General features: G+C 36.4%; 1 protein-coding gene across 1 annotated transcript in view; it reads right to left on the bottom strand.

Annotated features, from left to right (window-relative positions):
- Positions 1–5,688: 5,688 nt before the first annotated feature.
- Positions 5,689–22,001, bottom strand: part of LOC100997183 (contactin-associated protein-like 3) — a gene marked incomplete at its 5' end in the record, with an annotated part of 72,775 nt that continues 56,462 nt past the window's right edge. Inside the window, 7 exon segments of the mRNA XM_031654027.1 lie at positions 5,689–7,957; positions 7,959–8,055; positions 11,816–11,887; positions 12,122–12,352; positions 15,056–15,143; positions 16,044–16,177; positions 18,062–18,286. Coding sequence (XP_031509887.1) covers positions 7,873–7,957; positions 7,959–8,055; positions 11,816–11,887; positions 12,122–12,352; positions 15,056–15,143; positions 16,044–16,177; positions 18,062–18,286 — 932 coding nt within the window.

Genomic DNA, 22,001 nt, shown 5'->3' with positions numbered 1-22,001 from the left:
TTTCTTGTTGAAGGTCTTTTAGGCAGTTTACAGTTTGGGGATATTATAAGTAAAGATGCTGTAAACACTCTTGTGTAAGTCTTATGATGAGCATAAGTTTTCATTTCTTTTCAACCTAGGATTGGAATTGTTGGGTCATAGGTTTCACGTATGCTTAATTGTATAAAACAATGTTAAACTGTTTTTCCTAAGTGGTTGTAGCATTTTACATTCCAACAATAATGTATGAGAGTTATAATTGCTCCATATTCTCAACAACACGTGGTACTGACAATATTTTTAATCATAACCATTTTTGTGGGCAGAATAACTCACTGTGGTTTTAATTTGCATTTCCTCAATGACAAAACGATATTGAGCATTTTTGTGTGCTTTTTGTCCATTGGCATAGCTCTGTCATTTTTTCTTTTCTTTATTTTTTATTTTTTATTTTTGAGACAGAGTCTCGCTCTGTCGCCCAGGCTGGAGTGCAGTGGCGCGATCTCGGGTCACTGCAAGCTCTGCCTCCCGGGTTCCTGCCATTCTCCTGCCTCAGCCTCCCGAGTAGCTGGGACTACAGGCGCCCGCCACCTCACCCGGCTAGTTTTTTGTATTTTTAGTAGAGACGGGGTTTCACCATGTTAGCCAGGATAGTCTTGATCTCCTGACATCATGATCCGCCTGCGTTGGCCTCCCAAAGTGGTGGGATTAAGGCATGAGCCACTGCGCCCAGCCGTCATTTTTTCTTACATTATTTTCCTTTTTTATTTTTGCTTTTTAATTATTGAGTTAAGAGTTCTTTGTGAACTATATTCTGAAAAAAACTTACAGTGTTCAAATAAAGTGTTGCAAATATCTTCTCCCAGTCTGTAGCTTGACTCTTATTCTCTTAACAATGTATTTTAAGAGTTGTTAATTTTAAGGTCAAATTTATCAAATTTTTGTATTATATCTTGCTATTTGTTTTCTATTTGCTCCACTTGTTCTTTGTCCTCTTTTTCATCTTTTTTGTCTACTTTCAAGCATTTAAAAAATTATTCTATTTCATCGAATACTTTTTATTGATGTAATATTAGTTATCACTGTTTTTGTTACTCTAGCATTTGCTTTAGGGATTATAGTATACAGATGTTTTAACTTAAAGATATCTTGTAATAGCCAACTTTTAATAGACATTATATGACTGTATGCACAGTCTAAGAATCTTACAAACTATATTTCCATTTAGTCTCTCTAGGCTATCATTGTTACATATTTTACTTTTTTACTCATGCTGCAGAACTCACATGACACTGATATTATTTCTAAACAGCCCATTGTCTTTTAAAGATATTTAGGTAATAAGGGCAGGTATTGTGTATTTACTGATGGTGTTACTATTGCCAGTGCTCTTCATTTCTTTGTGTGGATCCATGTTTCTATCTGCACCAAGATATTCTTTATTTTCTTTCTTCCTGAAAGGCTTTTACAATGTTCTCATAGTCCAGGTTTGCTGGTAATAAATTACTTTTAACTTTTGTATGTCTGAAAAATATCTTTATTTCATCCTTTCTCGAAAGACGGTTTTGCTGGGTATAGAAACCTGGGAGAGGCAGTTTTCTGCTTTTGGTTGGAAGGTGTTTCACTGGAAGCATGAAAGACGTTGCTCCACTGCCCTTCCCCTTGCATTGCTTCCAAAAAGAAGTCTGGTATCATCCTTGTTTTTGTTCTCTGTGGCAGACTGGTCTTTTTCTCTTTACCACTCTGAGTTTTGATCCATTTGCTTTTGATGTGTTGTGATGTGGTTTTCTTAATAGTACCCCAACTTGGGGTTGTTGAGCTTACTGGGTCTGTGGGTTTATAGTTTGCATCAAATATGGAAAATGCTCACCTATTAATTTTTTAAAAATATTTTTTCTATCCATCCACTCTCTTTTCTCCTTTGAGAACTCCAATTACACACAGATTAGTCAACTGAAGTTGTCCCACAGATCACCAATACTCTATTGTGTGAAGAGGCAGAAAAATAGGACCTATAATAAGGATAAACATCAATTAATCTAAAATGACCCAGCAATAGAAAAACCTAGACCAGTGAGCCGAGATCGCACCACTGCACTCCAGCCTGGGTGACAGAATAAGACTCCACCTCAAAAAAAAAAAAAAAAAAAAAATAATAATAATAATAATAGAGCGGTGACTAGAAAAGAAGATGTTTAAAAAGATTCCTTAAGGAGGTCAATAATAATTTTTTAAAGGTTGATAAATGCTGCTGTAATTCTTTTGAGCATTTCTTTCCCTTGCTTCAGGTGGTTTCATGCACTTTGTTACACACTGAAGGGCGACCCCCTCCAGCTTTGCAAAATTTTCTCCAAGTGCAGCTCCTTCCTCGCTGGTACTTTCTCCTGCAATCTCTAGCCACCTTCGTGTACCTGAACTCTCAGCAACAGCTACTCCACTCAGACACCTGCTAGGCTTCCTTAAGCTATCTCCATTGTCGCACTGCTGTCTCAAATTCTCTCAGGTTGTAAGCTGGGATACTCACAGCACACATCTTATTTGTTTCCCATCCTTCAGGGATTACATTCCGTGCCTGATGTCCAGTGTACTGAAAACCATTGTTTCATATATTTTGTCTGGTTTGAGGTTGTTACATGCAGGAGGGTTAGAGGGTAAATATGCTCCCTATTACTCCATCTTATCCAGAAGTAAAATAAGAAAAAATATATATATGTAAGTATAAACACACATACACATACATATGTATGTAAATAATGTATATAAATAATATCCTAAAGATTTGGAACAAGAAGAAAATTCAGCTATCAATTTTGTTTACTCACTGCAGACTAAGATGAACATTGTAGACTGGAGCATATTATGGGAGCAGGGCAACCTGTAGAATTGGTCAGGAACTAGAAATGTCAGGACCTGCATTCTAACCCATTTTTGTCAGTAATTATCTGTGTAACATTTTATCAAAGCAGTGAAGGCCTTTGTGAAATCTGCAAGAATAAGGATAATGATATGATTTACCTCACTGGCTTGCTTAAGGAGTTAAAATGTGGTATGAGTCATACAAAGTGCTTGTGCAGCCACAGAGCTTCTATTTTAAGGGCTTTCTTAAATGTTTAGGTACCATCACAAACTAGCTAAGTTAGAAATTTTCATATTGCAAAATCTAAAAGTTCATCTTATGAGTTTAGACATTTTTATTCGCAGAGCAAATGCAACAATGTGAACCTCACATTTTAAAGTATATAATGGCACAATAAAATGCAAAGATATAATTTTAGTTCATAATCCTCAACCTATAGGCAATAAACTATGTTATCAGTTTGTTAAAAAATACCACAGGAAGTAGTTCTTCAATACATTTTCCCGACGATATGATTAATCCATAATAAATTCTGCTACTACTCCTAGTAATGGCAACTTTATGTAACCTTCTTAAACATTATTCACATTTGCACTCAAGTATACCAACTGAAACCCTAAGTGGCTGTTCTGACAACGCATCAGCAATGCGCTTAGCCTGAGCTACATCCATTAGGAGTGATGTGAAGGAGAAGGAAAGCCTTGGACTCCATGATATTTAATGTCTTTACCAATAGAAAAGCTCTATAATTCGTGGAATTCGATTTTTTAATTAAAAAATTGGTTCTCTCTTTACACTTAATTGCCAAAACAGTGTTTACAAATACTTTCATCTTGCCCCAGATTGGCCAATGAGGTAGAAGGTTAAACAACCAATTCATCACGTTTTGATTTAAAATGTGTCCATATCATTCTTCCCCAACTTCAAGTATATTTTAATAATCCATTTATTATAACCTCACGTATGGATTCAAGAATAAACTAATAGAGCATTTATTTGCCTTCCAGTTGCATATGAAGAAATGAATGTTTTATTAAAGAAAAAAAGCCATGAAAATCAGTTTTCCATCTGCACTCTTTTATTTGTTGCAATACTTTTTATAACAGCTAAGATTTGGAAGCACCCTAAGTGTTCATCAACAGATGAATGGATAAAGAAAATGTGGTTCACATACACAATGGAGTACTATTCAGCCATAAAAGAGAATGAGATCCTGTCACTTGCAACATGGATGGAACTGGAGATCATTATGTTAAGTGAACTAGGCCAGGCATAGAAAGACCAACATTGCATGTTCTCATTTATTTATGGGATCTAAAAATCAAAACAATGGAACTCATGGATACACAGAGTAGAAGGATGGTTAGTAGAGGCTGAAAAAAGTGGTAGACAGCTGGGATAATGGTGGGGCAGAGGTGGGGATAGGTTAATGGGTTTAAAAACAAACAGAACTAGAAAGAATGAGTAAGACTTACTATATGATAGCACAATAGGGTGACTATAGTCAATACAAACTTAATTGCATATTTTAAGATAACTTAAAGAGTGTAATTAGAGTGTTTGTATCACAAAGGATAAATGTTGAGGGGATGGATATTCCCCATTCTCCATGATGTGTTTATTTCACAGTGCATGCCTGTATCAAAACATTTCATGTACTCCATAAATATATACACCTAGTATGTACAAAAAAATAAGAAAAGATTTCCCATCAAATATTCTTTCAGAGACGATGTGTCCAAAGATCCAGAATTATTGGTCAGTCTAGGCAAACAGAGTATCAAATAGCCTAGTATGATTTTCTCCTCTGCTAAATAATACTGGGAAGGCAGGAAGGTGGGCTTCTCTATGGATTGAAGTTAAGAGAGAGAAGTGTCAGGAGTTTAGTCCAAGCATGACAACTTCCTAGTACTGTCTACTTGAAGAAATTAACTCTTACAACCTTATCTTTGTCTCATCTATAAAACTGAGGGAGCAGGTTAAAAAAAATCTTGTATGTAGGCCGGGCGCGGTGGCTCAAGCCTGTAATCCCAGCACTTTGGGAGGCCGAGATGGGCGGATCACGAGTTCAGGAGCTCGAGACCACCCTGGCTAACATGGTGAAACCCCGTCTCTACTAAAAAAAAAAAAAAAAAACTAGCTGGGCGAGGTGGCGGGCGGCTGTAGTCCCAGCTACTCGGGAGGCTGGGGCAGGAGAATGGCCTAAACCCAGGAGGCGGAACTTGCAGTGAGCTGAGATCCGGCCACTGCACTCCAGCCTGGGCAACAGAGCGAGACTCCGTCTCAAAAAAAAAAAATAATAATAAATAAATAATAAATAAAAAATCTTATATGTTAATACATGACTTATTCCACTCCAGTCTCTATTACAATGAAAGATCATACACAGTCTGGATGAAAATATGTTAAATTTACTATGATCTTTCACAGTAATACAGACACGGGGTAGAATATATCATGTACCAGTACTAACTACTATCAAAGTATGTTAAGTTTATGCCGTAATAATTACTCTTAGGAAACAATCAAGATTTACAGTGATTTCCTAAGGTGAATTTGGACAAAAATATTGAGATAATACTACTCACCAGTGTCACTCTTTTATAGAGATAAGCCTTCAATGTCACATTAACTACTCTATTTTTAATATTAGAATTTTGAAGTTTTTAAGCATCAGAATCTTCAGCTTTCTCAAATGAAGAATGGCAATTATACGTTATTTTCTTTTTTAATTTGAAGACAAAATTTGGGAAATTATTACGCTTTTACTTTTATATTACAAAAAGGTGTTACTTGCAACTAGCATCTACATATCTAAATAACATTTAAAGACTAAGTTCTCTGCAACAATAAAAAGTACTTTAGATTTTAGTAAGTTGACTGTTAGATGGTTGCTCTCTGGCAGAAGTTTAAATATATACATTCAGAGATATTTTTACATCTAGCAATCAGTAAATATTTATCTCTTTTTCTTGCACTTTGCGTTTAATAATTTAAAATAAAAAGTTTAACAGATGATAAATATCAAATCAAAAAAGGTCAACAAATCTTAATAATCTCAAAATATACAAGAAGGGTAAAGTAATGCATAAACCAATACAGAATACATTTGTCTGCACATTTTTGCATAAATTTAAAAAGCATATAATTTTGTAATTTTAATTTTATAGAGCATTCCCTAAAATATTTTTTATTTTATTTAAAAATGAGTTTACTTTCAAATATGATGAAGTCTGAAAATCAGTACAAAAGATTGATGGTGATGATGTATCAATATAATTTGATGCATCCGTTTTGCTGTCTTGCAAAAAGTGCAGTGAGCAATGGGCTGTCTGTACTTTCAATACAGATGTAGTATTCTGAGAAGAGATCATTTGTTAAGAGCGGATTTAAGACAGTGTATTCATTCTTTCAAAAACAACACAAATGAGAAGATGGAAATTCATTTATGTTATAGTAATGCTGAATCAGTATATTTTCAACTTGCCCTGATGTGGAAGAAATATACCATCTCATTAGTCCCTGGTAGGCAGGTGGTATGTGGAATATGAAGACCGTAGCATCATTGCTTTTATATAATTGGTTTATTGAATCCAAATGGTGGTTCCATGCATTATCAAATAACCACTGCTTCAATATTAGTCCTTGGAACTGTCTCCATAACGTTAATTCCAATCCTTTGCTGTCTTAGTGTGTATGTAAACCTTAATGAGACATGTTCCAGTTAATAGCATATATTCAACTTTGGGTAATCTATGGAAATTTGGCCCCATGGTCATAAACCTGTGATCAGAATGGCAGATTTAATAAGCATCATATAAATGCTAACTTTTCTTGGAGTGAACAGCTTTCAGTTTACATTCCAAAAGCGATTAGATGAGATGATAATACACAATGATATTTATACCTAGAGCAGTTCAAAATTTAGAAAAGGAATTAGTGATCTTCAGTTAAGCTATTTTTTTTTAATAAATTGAAAAGATGTTCTGTACAACATAATAGAGTCACAGGAAATTAAAGGCATATCAGTAACAACTTTTAGAAAAAGAGAAATGAATGATAGAGAAAAACAGCTATGACTTCTCAATATTTTGGGGAAATAAGTTTAGGATGATGTTTCATTCAGGTATTAATGACACAAATAAAGGATAACTCTGTGTAAGAAGTAGTGTTTATATCTGGTTGTAAATTTAGTTAAAAACATAATCACAATTTACAAAAACTGTAGTTACAAATTACAAAGAAAAATAGGCAGACAATCTTGTATTGACATCCTCTTGCATCTTGTTACCTACCAATTTTCTGTTCCATTACAAAATTCAATACTAAAATTTCATAGCTAACATTCAATATTAATTTCAACATTAAAATTTATCAAAATGATTAAAAACAGTCAATTAGAAAAAGCAATACACCAAAAATAATGGTAGTATTTCCAGGCTTCTACTGTGTTGTATTAACCATCATATGGGGGAAGAAAAGGGCTGTAAATTTTGGGTAGGCCACTTGGCTCTGGATTCCAGGACTATGGAAAAGCCAGTGAAGGTAAACTAAGAAGCATTTCCTGTTTTATAAACATCAGCAGAGGACCAAAAAAAGGGATCCCAGATATGTTTTCAAGTAACAAAAAGCATTTTACAAATGCATTTTACATTAACAAAGTGCAATTTTGTCTTTTACATCTGAACAAAAGTTCTGTCATTTTTAAAAAATAAAGTAGGGTCACAGCTTTATAATCATTTTCTCATCTAAAACCCCACAATTATTAACACAGATCCAACTGCAGTTTTAGAAGAGAGTCTTTGAATGGGGAAGCTACTGAACAGTGATGAATGGCCACACCTAATTCACCGTTCGTTCGGAAATTGACAGAGGACTGTGTTTCACGGAGGGAGAAAGGGGCCTCCCAGAGGCTCTGAGGCTGCAGGTCTTCAGCCAGGTGATAGCACTGCACCCACTGTGTGCACCCTGATGGCAACAGCAGGCAAGTCCACAGTCGCGGTGACAGAGACAGCCACAGCTGCCAATCAGAAGACTCACTCTTTCTGGCTTTCATGGACTGTGTTTTGCACATAGAGCTCACTGTTTAGAGCTGTCTTAGCACTCTTCTTTTTTTGAGACTTTTGACTCATTTTCTTTGCGTAACTTTCTCTGTTGATAGATGCGTATGGCTATGGCAGTGATGCAAAGCAAAATAAATATCACAACTGCTATCACGCCTAGGGAGGGAAAAGAAAAAATAAAACATCAGAATTTTTTTCTTTTTCTTTTTTCTTTTTAGAGAGAGGGTCTCACTCTGTCACCCACGCTGGAGTGCAGTGGCATAGCTAACTGTAGCCTCGACCCTCCCAAGTAGCTGAGACTATAGGCCACTTCACCACGTTCAGCTACTTTTTTTTTTTTTTTTTAAAAACAATTATTCTTTGTAGAGATGGGGTGTTGTAGAGATGCTATGTTGAGATGCTATGTTGCCCGGGCTGGTCTTGAACTCCTGGGCTAAACTGATCCTCTCACCTTGGCCTCCCAAATTGTTGGGATTACAAGTGTGAGTTACCGTGCCTGGCCTCAATGTCAGAATATAAATGGTGATTTTTGCTCCAATCAGAGGCTTTGAAGACATCATTGCTTTTTAAGTTTGGTTAAAATAAACCAACCATCTATTATATTATAAACTGAAAACATCAAAACTCAGAAATGCTAACGCCAAGTAATTTTATGACATTTAGCATACTTCTGAGCTACTGTGACTTTTGGATGTGGCTGTGTTAGGCTTTTCCCCTATAGGTATATGATGATTGGGTTTCAGATAATGCTTTCAGATTTAAAAGAAGAAAGACACACATGTCTCTAAGATCACGTGCATCCTTCAGTTAACAAGTGGGAAATTTTAAATCATTTAAAAAGTATAGCGTGTTTAGCATCATCATAGATCATTAAATGTTATTGTTAGTACAGTGAAATGGGTACATTTTAATAAAATTGTTTTCAAATACTTTTATGATGCTATACTTTTGAAACGCAGTAGTGTAGCATATAGGTAATCAATCCCTATTACCAAAAATAATGGAGGCAGATTTATTATTATTTTTTTACCTGGAATGTGGATTATTTGAAACAGGTGGGTGAAATGTTTTAAAATATTGAATCCATTAGCAGTGCCCATGATTCTCGACTCTAGCTGCACACTAAGTCAGTAAATCAGAAGAAATGAATGGAAGGCCTGGATATCAGTATCTTTACAAATTGTTCCAGGCTTTAATTCAGAGCCAGCGTGCTAAAGCATGAAGCCATGCCACAGAATGCTGTTTACTGAAGCAATCATATTAGTGACAAATGAAAGTAAAATCTATGCTAAAAGAAATAAATACATATAAAGACAAGCTTCTGAAGGTAATCAGAATATGTCACCCCCAAATATGCCTTTTTGACAAATATTTTGAGGTAAAGGCAATTAAGAAGCAGCCAATGGAGGAAGAGCTCTCTAGATCCGCCCCTCCTTTCACCTAAAGACAGGATGTAAATTCTCTTTTACCGGAGACCATTCTTACCAGCTCAGGGATGTCAGCAGAAGCATGTACAAACACACTTACTCCATTAGTTTCTTCCCATATATTTATCTTCCCATGGTTTCTCGCCTTTGGAAGCCTAAAATTGCTTTCCATTGTCCTGTCATTTCTCCACGAATGTACTGTTGAAGATGAGCCAGAGTTCTAAGCCACCGCGCTTTGACTTTCACTGAGGTTTCTCCCACATGCTGTGGGCTGCGTGCCTTAGTCAACTTGCTTGTTTTTCTCTTGTTAATCGGAGGTCTGTCCCAACTACAAACTTATGAGTGATGAGGAGAAATTATATTTCCTCCCCCATGTTTTTACTGCCTACATAGTACATTTAAAGTACTTCACAAAAATATTAATTTATACCTTCAGCCAGTCCATATTAGAAAATGCAAACTGCCTTTGGGAAAGCCCAGGGGAAGCCTTCCAGACTCCTTTTCATCCCCTCCTTCAGAAACCAAGTAAGAATTTATCAGGGGAAGGGAACACTGCTAAGATGTTTCTCTACATTTACTCAGTCAATCTTGCCAGTGATACTTGACCACAAGCAATATAATACAATTCCAAAGATAAGAGCTGGTTCTATTATCAACTTGCCCATTTCCTTATCACCAAAAGCTGGGCACTATCCCTGACATTGTGTAAATGTCTGTAGGCCTTGGAAACCTAGTCTGAAAATGTTCGGCATGTTGAAATTGCATTTGCATTGCAATGAAAAAAATCTCCTAAAAAAGGCAGGATTGATTTAGGATTGGATTGTATTTAAAATTGAACACGCAAGTATACCTTTTAGATATGCATTATTGACCACATTCCCACTGGAAACTTTAAAAACAGTTTTTGTTCACCAGGTCATGTATTTTTAATTTACACCTTACTGATTTCTAAGAGAAAAAGAATTGAGATAGTGATGGAAATGTAAATATCCCCAACTCAAATTTAGTCAGAACTTTATTGTGTCGAAACTGTTTTCTGTCATTTTGGAGGAAACAAACACACCTAGCTTACTTTTGTATGTGTTATAGAGATTCTGCAGAATAAGAATACAATCAACATTGCAATAATTCGGCCGGGCGTGGTGGCTCACACCTGTAATCCCAGCACTTTAGGAGGCTAAGGCAGGCAGATCACGAGGTCAGGAGATCGAGACCATCCTGGCTAACACGGTGAAACCCCGTCTCTACTAAAAATACAAAAAATTAGCCGGACGTGGTGGCGGGCACCTGTAGTCCCAGCTACTCGGGAGGCTGAGTCAGGAGAATGGCGTGAACCCGGGAGGTGGAGCTTACAGTGAGCCAAGATCACGCCACTGCACTCCAGCCTGGGCAACAAAGCAAGACTCCATCTCAAAAAAAAAAAAACTTTCAATAATTCACTCGTTAATTAACAAGGAAAGGTGAATGCTTATTTTTTGCACCAGTTCTAAATAAATTATATTTTAGAAAAAAAGTTTTCATTGCCTAAACATACTTTTAAACTGTGCTTAATTTTACTTTTCTTCAGTTAAAAATAACCACAAAACATTCTTAGCCTATTAGATTAGTTCTTTCCAAAGTATGATTAAAAGTGTAACATACAATGGCTACTGCTGTAAATGTCCTTAATGACAGGGAATTGTACACTTTAAAATAATAATGCATTTTAAATAATGTGTGCATTTAAAACTTCTTAAATAAGTGAAACATTGTTATGGGAGTATCTAAATCATGCCATTTGTCATTAAAGGAAAGTACCATAAAGTGTGTGCTCTGATAATTAGCTGAGGTTTCCATTGCTTTGAACATAATTACTTCAGGTCCGTCCAGCAGTTGCCATTACCTTGACAAATATCCCATATGTCCTAGGGAATACAGCTATTTTCAAATTCATTATTAGTTTTGTAACTGTTCTTCAAAAAAAATTGTTCCAGCAGAATTCTTACACACTGAGCATCCCCAGGGAAGCTGAAATCAGCAGATACTGCCTCAGAAAATCAACGAAGGCCGGGCACGGTGGCCATGCTTTTGCTCTCAGCACTTTGGGATGCTGAGATGGGCAGATCACTTGAGGCCAGGAGTTCGAGACCAGCACGGCCAATATGGAGAAACCCTGTCTCTACCAAAAACACAACAATTCGCCACTCATAGTGGCGCACGCCTGTCATCCTAACTACTCGGGAGGCTGAGGCAGGAGAATCGCTTGAACCCGGTAGGCGGAGGTTGCAGGGAATGGCGATCTCGCCACTGCACTCCAGCCTGGGTGACAGCGGGAGACTCCTGTCTCAAATAGAAAAAAACAAAAAACAGAAAAGCACAAAGCAATACATAGCACCCCTGTGGCCTCACCATTGAGCGTTGATTCTTACATATATTTCCCATTGTGCTAAGTAATGCATCAGTATCTAAAGCGATAATGACAAACAACAGGTCATTCAGGGCCTTGTTACCTCCGATGACCGCAGAGTCTCTTCTGTCTGCATTAACCAAGGGCTCTCCCTCATCCGCTGGTCCAGAACGACCTACAACAGGGAAAGGGAGAAAGATGTTTATTAGCTTGATTTAATCACGCCACAATTCACACATATCAACTTTTGCCAATTAAAAGTGAATTAAAATAAGAACATCACAAAAATATATTTTAAAAAAGGAAAAAAGGGAGGATGACAGAGACAGAGAAAAGAAGGCTTTTGAGAAATTCACAAACATTTGAGAGAAGCGCAGTTTCGGGTGCGCTGGGGTGGAAGGCCACACACCTGCGCCCCCTGCGAGTCGGGGAGCCAGTTCCCGAGCCGGGGAGCCGGACGCCGCCCCCGCCGCGCAGCGGGTCACTGGGGCCACGTGGCCGCGCACGGTGACCCGGGAGGGGCCGCTGGGGCGCAGCGCCGCCTTCAGGGGAGCAGCGCGGCCAAAGCGCACCGCTGAGAGGCAGCCAGTGAAGCCGCTCGCCGCTGCCCGCCGTGTGTCCGGGTCCGCGCCGGCGGCCTCTGAGGACAGAAGGGGGACACACAGTTAGGGCGCAGCGGCGGAGATGGGGCGCAGGGGCACCCCGCATTTGCAAGACAGCGACCCTCGAAAGTCCCTCCAAACCCCTTGTTCCTTCACTCCAGGAGAGGTCACCCTGAATCTTTACTTTTGGCAACTATTTCCATTGTCAGGGTTATGATAACAGATTTGTTCAAGTCCAGATGGCTGGCTCTCTGCAAGTACCAGAGCTTCATAGGAAAGCAGTTACATGGCATACATTTAAGAAATCCTCTGCCATTTAATTTTTAAAATATAGCACTAAAATAAAATTTTAATGGGACTCAGCCAATAATCCGGAGATTACAGAAAAACGACTCTTGGAGATGAGGGCAGAGCTCTGCAAATCCTTTCTGGTTTTGCTTATTATATCATATTATAGTTGCTATTTTGTATGATGACTTTCATATTATCTAAATAAACTATCTTTTGTCATCAGATAATATCCCTCTTTATCTCATTTAAGATTCGATTCTATTCCAATCTTAAATTCAATCTTATCTGAAAGTAGTGCTGCATTTCTTAAATGTATCAGCTGTTGCCTGCTGGGTTTTGGCAGGCCCCTTCATGTTCAATATTGTAAGAGCATTTAACTGTTATTTTTAAACCTCGTTTGACAGAATTTAGTCCATTCGTCTTTAGAGTAATAACCACTATATCTGATTTTATTCTTTTTTATCTTACACTATTTACTTTGCATGATTGTTTCATCTTTTTTCCTTTTATTTTGCTGGTTTAATCGTTTTCTTCTTATTTCCTGCTTTCCCTTTTGTGAGTTTGAGAGCTCAACTTCCCCAGCCCTCACAATCAAAATTATTCCTTTACACGGTTACATGAAAACAAGATCCTCTTTTTCCAACTTTCCCCGACTCCCAATAGTGAGGTGATCGATTGCACGGGTTCTTTCTCCCAACCCTCCCACCCCACCGCGGGGTCCCCACAACAGATCTTCCCTAAATGGGAGGCTTGGGAAATTCTTCTTTCTTTCTTCTCTCACTTTTACCTTTTTACCTTTCTTTCTTTGGTTTTACTCTAGTACAGTTAGATCCTGACCAGAATGACAATTTCTCTTACACTTATATTTTTCTGTTTCCAGTTCAAGGATCTTTACATAATTTATTTTTTTCCAAGAAAGAACTTTGACAGGATTGACGAAGACTCTCCCCATGACCAGATGTTGGTCAGGCTACTCTAAGCTCTCGGCTCAACCAGCCTGACCTTTGGTCTTTCATCGGCCAGCTTACCTAGAATCCTGCCAATCTGATTTTAACCCAAATCTCCCACCGTCAATATCTGATCACCCTCAATGTCTAATCACCACCTTTCTCATCCCTCTCCTCACCCGACAGGTGATATCTGACTACCCTGGCCTGGCTTCACCAAGAATCCTGGTAAGTCAGTTTGGCAAGAATTACTCTCTCTTATTTTGTAATTTTCCACTCAGACACCCCACCCCAGCCACTCTGTTCAAGTATCAATATATTGATAACTTAGAACAGAGTGTTTTGAGTAACTTTCTTTGTAAAATTAGTGGCTTCTCTATTAGCCAACTTGTTGGTCTATTTTACTATAAGTTAAAGCACTTCCTATATAATTCCAAATTTAAATATAAAAGTGTAGTTTTGGTATAATTACTAAATGATGTGAGAGTGGCAAAAAATTTATAGCAGAACCAATCCTAAAATATAGTTGTTCAAAGTATAAAGTGTTTTATTAATCTTTGATGATTATCTCTACCTCCAAGGACAGGCAAAATGAATATAATTTTCTGAGATCAGTTGCTTCTTACTATATACTTCATTGCTGAATTTGAATGTAGATTTTTATGCCATAAGTTACATGCCTTTGAATATACCATCCTTGAATGAAAACATTAACACCTTCAATTTCATGTTCTCCTTTTTTTGGAAGGAAACAAAGATGTATATAATAAATATTATTCTACTTTTTGATCCTCTTAATATTAAAGTGTAGTTCATTTTCTTAATTGATTTACATAAGATGGGTATTTTTCTTTAAAAAAAGATTATTTTCCTCAGTTCCTTTATTAAATGTAAAGCTAACTGTGCTTTTGTAACAGGTTATAAAAGACAATATGATAGACAATTACTGTAACTTTCTACCTTGTGTAATAGATATTTATGAATATGTCTCCCCATTCCTGTCAGATACTAGAGTCATAAAGGATGGAAACAACAGGTAAAGCAGGGCTTGAGACAGAATTAAAACTGTATTCATCTGCTGTAATAAGATAAACAGTTTTTTTCTCTTTTTTTCAACTCAAATGTAGTTTTAGCATTGAATGACAGTCTCTGGAGTTGATGTTGATTAATACATACATAATCTGTGAACTTAGTGTCAGCTTTGATAATATTTCACTTTTCAAGAAGGGTTAGAAAAATACCGTGATTCATTATGCATGATTGCCAAGTGAGAGGTTAAGTGTGGAGGTATTTTTCCAGGAACGCCCTTGCACATCTCACAGGCAGCACTTACTCATGATTATATGTACACTCAGGCAAGAGTACAGTTTGCACCTTGATTGTCACTCACTGTGAAATTATTATTCAAGTAAGACAAGGAGCTTCTTTCAGCATGATGAATGCTGCCAGGGTTTGTGACATGACACTTGCGTTTTTTGGAAAAAAGCCCTTTCTTCTACTTACCTAAAACCTTTCCCAATATGAGAGATTTGACGGCGTTGAATTCTGTCCCTGAGGACAAGATGACTTGTTTCTTTGCACTCTGGTTAACCTATTAGATGTCCCATGAGAAGCAAACATCAACAGAAAGTACAATTTTAATGATAAGGAAGCAAAGGAAGATGAGGAAAGGAAAGATGAAAATAAATCACTTTCAAGTATCACTACAAAAGTTCAAGGAGCCACCTTCAAATAATTAATCATTTAGAAGGGGAAGCTATTTTATAGCAATTCCTATGATGCCATCAGCTACCACTGTATCTATGATCTACCCACTTGCTGGCTTTACTCTTCTTCATAATGGAAGGATCTATAATGGGCAGAGTCCATGAAAAAGATGGAAGCAGCTGTTTTAAACTTAAATACGTACTCATTCTGTGGAGAAAATTTCAAACATAAAACCAAGCATTGTTGTCCTCTGTGCAGATTAAAAGTATATTTTCCTTCCAATGCCGATGACAATGTGTAATTTACTTTGTCTGTTGTGACTCAGGTCTATTTTCTTATTCCCATTTTAATGACTATGTTGTGTGCTTTTAAACCGTGTTTTTAAGTTGCTAAAGTATTTGTTCTTTTGTAATCAGAATAAGGCAAGTTCCCACTGCAGTATCAATGAATAGATTCCACCAGTAGTCACTATAATCAACTAGAAAACATTCCCCTACTGAGTAAAGTAAAACAAAGATATTTTGATATTTTAAATAGTAAAATATTAATAATACCTTTGACAGAATTATATTGCTAAACAAACAAAACAAAGCAATACAGAATAGACCACCACCTCCTCTCCCCCAGATCCTGGCCATATTTGGCTTCTTTTTCTTGACTTACGGAAGAGCAGCACTGAATGGGTTGCTCTTTTATTAATATCTATTATCAAATTTTTGCATCAGATTATTTGTTCTCAAAATAATAATATTAGTTAGTCTGACTTTTGAATTTTTGGGATTACCTCTACCACGACCACTGCGTCTTCTCTGTTAATTTTCACTTGGTGAAGTTGCCCATCAGCCATGTTTTTAAAATCAAAGGCAAATGCATCAGGATTTTGATGTCTATCTAGCTTGTACCTAATCTGCAAACTTCCTAAAAAGAAAAATAAATGGCATTTAAAATTAAAGTGGTATTTTATAAAACTCTTGATACAGATTCTAGAGCACTTTTATTGTTATTTACTTACAGCACTTTTGAATCTATTTAGCATCAATTTAGATGCACCCAATAGTCATCTTTCCTGGAACAGTAATTACTTAAGTGCTATTCCAGTGCCAGACTCTGGGTCCAATGATGCTATTTTAAAAGTCAAGACTAAATGTGTTGTTAACAAGCAGTCTCTCTTCATTTTTAAATGAAAAGGTTTAAATTATGCATATGAGCTCAGAACTCAGATCTAAATTCATTATGACTTTGATATTTATTTTATGAAATGATGAAACTCCATGCAACATTGTATCAACATTCAGTTCCTGTAATTATAACTTCTAATAAGACTCATTTTAATGTATTACTGGTATGTGGATAAAGATTTTTTATAGCCAGAATTATTTTAAGTCTCCTGCCATAATCCAAAAATGAGGAAGAGAAAAGGTTTTGTCAGGAGACAAGGTTTCCAAAATATCTACATCATCTAATATACATACCCCTCTCCTACACAGATGTACCCTCATTATCTATAATTCTCTTGCAGCTTATACTAAGATCCTGTCAATCAGATATGTATATATATATACACACACACTTGAGGTGGAGTCTCTCTCTGTCACCTAAGCTGGAGTGCAGTGGTGCGATCTCAGCTCACTGCAAGCTTCACCTCCCTGGTTCACGCCATTCTCCTGCCTCAGCGTCCCAAGTAGCTGGGACTACAGGCGCTCATCACCACGCCTGGCTAATTTTTTGTATTTTTAGTAGAGACAGGGTTTCACAGTGTTAGCCAGGATGGTCTCGATCTCCTGACCTCATGATCCGCCCGCCTTGGCCTCCCAAAGTGCTGGGATTACAGGCGTGAGCCACCGCGTCCGGCCTAATCAGAGATTTTGTAGATTTTTTTCTAGACATTAAAAATTTTTTTTTTTTTTTTTTTTTTTTTTTTTGAGACGGAGTCTCGCTCTGTCGCCCAGGCTGGAGTGCAGTGGCCGGATCTCAACTCACTGCAAGCTCCGCCTCCCGGGTTCACGCCATTCTCCTGCCTCAGCCTCCCAAGTAGCTGGGACCACAGGCGCCGCCACCGCGCCCGGCTATTTTTTTGTGTTTTTAGTAGAGACGGGGTTCCACCGTGTTAGCCAGGATGGTCTCGATCTCCTGACCTCGTGATCCGCCCGTCTCGGCCTCCCAAAGTGCTGGGATTACAGGCTTGAGCCACCGCGCCCGGCCGACATTAAATTTTTGTGCTGTGTATCTAACAAACTTAAAGCTTGGTCTTCTTGTTCAACTGTGAAAGCCTTGGAATGCCTCAATTACCACTGTTTGAGAGGCTGCCACTATACTTTTCTTCTATAAAAGTGATATAACTAGTTTTTCAGTCACTGATGAGATAGAGAACAGCTGTACTTATCTGTTGCTTAAAGGAATTGGCTTTTATATAGCTGTACTATAACATCCACATAAATGCTCCTCTATTTTGCTTAGAATGAGGAGGGAATGTATGTCATGTATCTAGATACCTTATTTCAAAATGAACTGCAAAACCAATTTGAGTCATCATGTACTATTAAAGGCATCCTATCAAGAATATAATGGCATATCAACTCCATAAAATTATCAAACATGTAATGTGAGAAAAGCATCTTAATTTAATCTTGAAATGCTAGCTTTTATAATAACCATTAAGGAAGGCACTGAAAAACCAAAGGCATTGGAAGGCATGCAGTTTTCTTTCATCATTTGTAGTTTGAATGCTGAGAAGACCCATGCCATTACAGTCCTATTTTTCTAATTCAGGGTTCTCTTTTTCTTTACACAAAAGATATTCACCATTGTTGGCGAGGATAACTGAAAGGTATTCCTCATAGAAAGAGCTCACATACAGCAATAAGCTCGGAGTTTGTGTGGTTCGGAAGCTCAGCGTGATCATTTCTCTGGTCAATGTTACATCTCTGTGTAACGAAGAAACGAGGGAGCTGGAGTTTTCACTTAAAGTGTAATGTTCTTGAAAATGATATGTCATTGAGGAGCCAGTTTGAAAATATGCGGAAATCTCTGAAATGATAAATACATTTTTGTTATGTTAACAAAATGTAAGTCTAACAGTCTTGTGTTAAGTACGTTTGGAGAATGAGACCAAACCTTAAATATCCTGGGAGATAAAATAATAGTGAAATGTTTTCCTGTTTTTTTATTTTTCACTTTTAAAATTTTTTTAAAAACTGCAGTTTGAAGAAAAAGTAGCAAACTCCAATATACTCATAACTCAGAATTGACTAACATTTAATAGAGATTTTATTTAATTCTCCAAATCATCCTCATCTCATATTTACATATGATTTATTCTCCAGAATAAATGCATAATTTAAAAGTAACTTATCTCATCTTTGGGTTCCAATATTTTCCCAAATCATTCATTTTTAAACATCTTTATTCAGATATAATCCATATGCCATGTAATACACCCAATTACAGTGTCAAATACTATGTCTTTTAGTATATTCGCAGGCATGTGCAAACATTGCTACAATCAATTTCAGAGTATTTTCACTCCTCCCGACCTTCTTATTCCCTCGTACAAAACCCTCCATATCCACTAGCAGTCATTCTCTGTTTCTCTCCAACATCCCAGCCTATGCAACTACTAATTTACTTTCTGTCTCTGCAGAGGTTCCTATTCGGGAGATTTCATATCAGTGGAATCATATAATGTGTGGTCTTTTTAATCTGGCCTCTCACTTAGCATGATATTTTCAAGGTTCGTCCATCTTGTAGCATATATCAGAATTTTATTTTTTTATTGGTGAATAATATTTCATTGGATGTAAATAATAATGGATGTGCCACATTTTGTGGATCTATTTAACAGTTGATAGACATTTGGGTTGTTTCTACTTTTTGACTATTATAAATAATGCTTCCGTGAAAATTCATGTGTAAGTTTTTCTATGGACACGTTTTTATTTTTCTTAGGTATATATACCTAGGAGTAAAACTGTGTAATCTTATGATAACAACAACTTTAAGATTTTGAGGAAAAAAAAAAAAAGATTTTGAGGAACTGCCATATTTTTTTCCAAAATAGCTATACCATTTTACATTCCAAACAGCAATTAGGAGGGTTTTAATATCTCCACATCCTCACCAACATTTGTTATTATCTTTCTTTCAAATTACAGCTACACTTGTCTGTGTGAAGAGGTATTTCATTGTGACTTTGATTGTGTTTCTCTACTGGCTAATGTTGCCAACTATTTTTTCATGATTTTATTGGCCATTCACACACATTTGCTGAAGAAATACCTATTTATAAGCTTTACCTACTATTTACTTGGGTTAAATTTCTTTTTATTCAGTTGTTTTTTTGTTTTTTTTTTTTTTGAGGCGGAGTCTTGCTCTGTCACCCAGGTGGGAGTGCAGTGGTGCAATCAGCTCACTGCAAGCTCTGCCTCCCGGGTTCACGCCATTCTCCTGCCTCAGCCTCCTGACTAGCTGGGACTACAGGAGCCTGCTACCACGCCCTGCTAATTTCTTTGTTTTTTTAGTAGAGATGGCATTTTCACTGTGTTAGCCAGGATGGTCTCCATCTCTGACCTCATGATCTGCCCGCCTCGGCCTCCCAAAGTGCTGGGATTACAGGCGTGAGCCACCGCGCCCAGCTTCTTATTCAGTTGTAAAAGCTGTTTAAATAATTTGAATACTAGACTCTTTTAAGATATATGATTTGCAATAATTTCTTCCATTCTATGGGTTATCTACTCTTTCATTCTCCCATGTTTTAAGAGTTTTATAGTTCTTACATCGAGGTCTACCTGGTACATTTTTATGTATGTGTGAGATAGGAGTCTAATTTCATTCATTTGCATGTGCATGTATATTCAGTTGTCTCAGAGACTATTTCTTCCCACTGGGTTGTCCTGGCACTCTTGTAAAATCCATTGACCATAAATGGTGAGGTATCTATCTGGAATTTCAGTTTTATCCCACTGAGCTATCTGTTTAGTCTTAGGCCAGTTATATACTGCTTTGCAGTAAGTTTGGTAATTGGGAAGTGTGAATCTATCAAATTTCTTCTTTTTCAAGATTGTTTTGGCTATTCTGCATCACTTAAATTTTCATATGAAATCAACTTGTCAATTTCAGGAAAGAAGCCAGCTGGGATATTGACTCAAACTGTACTGAATCTGTATATTAATGTAGAGAACACTGGTCTTTTATTTATATTAATTATTCAATCCATGACATGAAATATCTCTCCATTTATTTATCCTTAATTTCTTTCCATGCTTTATAGTTTTCAGTGTGTTTTCCATTTCTTTTGTTAAATGTATTGCTATGTATGTTATTCTTTTTGATGCTACTGTAAATAAAATTCTTATTGATTTTATTTTCAGATGATTCATAACTAATGTATAGAAATACAATTTATTTTGTATATTGTTCTTGTATTCTGCAATTTTGCTGAACCTGGTTTTAGTTTTAATAGTTTTAAGTAGATTCTTTGGGATTTTTTTATATAAAAAAATCGCACCATCTCAAATAGAGATAGTTTTATTTCCTTTCTAATTTGGATCTTTTTTTCTTTCTTTTTTATTTTTTCATTTTCTTGCCTAATCAGCCTGGCCTGAACCTCTAGTACAATGCTGAACAGAAGTAGTGAGAGCATACATTCTTGTCTTGTTCTTGATCTTAGGAAAAAAACATTCAGTCTTTATAATCAAATACAATAATTTTAGCTATGAGTTTTTCGAAAATGCCATTTGTTAGATTGAGGAAGTTATCTTCCACAATTACTTTCTTGAAATTAAACAAAAATTCATGAAAGGATGTTGGATTTTATCAAATGACTTTTCTGCATCAGTAGAGATTTTCATGTGTTTCTGTCCTTTATTTCTTAGATATAGTGTATTATATTAATTGATTTTCAGCTGTTAAAACAACTTTCCATTTCTGGGATCATTTCCACTTTGTCTTGATGTATAGTCATTTTTATATGTGACTGGATTTGCTTTGGTAATATTCTGTTTAGGCTTTTCACATCTATCTGCTTAAATGATATTGGTCTATAGATTTAAAATATATATACTGATATATCTATGTCTGGCTTTGGTATTAGAGAAATACTGACCTTACAGAATAAGTTGAAAAATGCTCCTTTCTCTTTTATGTTTTGGAAGAGTTTTGAAGAATTAATACTTTTTATTTAAATACTTGATAGATTTTTAAATAGTCGATATATTCTGATAGTTGATAGCATCAATTGTTTGAAACCATCTGGACCTGGGCTTTACTTTGTGTGGTATTTTAATATTATTAAGACACTCCTTTTATTGTTACAGGCCTATTTATATTTTCTCCTCCTTCTTGAAAGAGTAGTAGTAGTTTGCATTAATTTTGTAGTTAGTGTCATCCTAGAAATTTGTCCATTTTATCTAAGTTATGTAATTTTTTTTCAACACAGTTGTTTATATTCCCTTGCAATCCATGTTCTTTCTGTAAGGTTGGTAGTAATATCACTCTTTCATATGTCTTTCTAGTAATCTGAATCATCTCTTTTATTCTTGGTCAGTTGTACTAAAGGTTTGCCAATTTTGTTAACAATTTTAAAGGACTGACTTTTGGTTTGGTTAATTTTTTCTGTCACTTTTATATTATCCATTTGAGAAATTTCTCTTGTTTTACTTATTATTTCCTGCTTCCTCCTTACATTAGATTTAGTTTGCTCTTCTTTTTTCAGTGTCTTACAGTGGCAGGTCAGGTTTTTTTTTGG

Source organism: Papio anubis, chromosome 13 (genome assembly GCF_008728515.1).
Source record: "Papio anubis isolate 15944 chromosome 13, Panubis1.0, whole genome shotgun sequence".
Taxonomy (NCBI): domain Eukaryota; kingdom Metazoa; phylum Chordata; class Mammalia; order Primates; family Cercopithecidae; genus Papio; species Papio anubis.
This window is presented reverse-complemented; position numbering and strand designations above follow the sequence as displayed.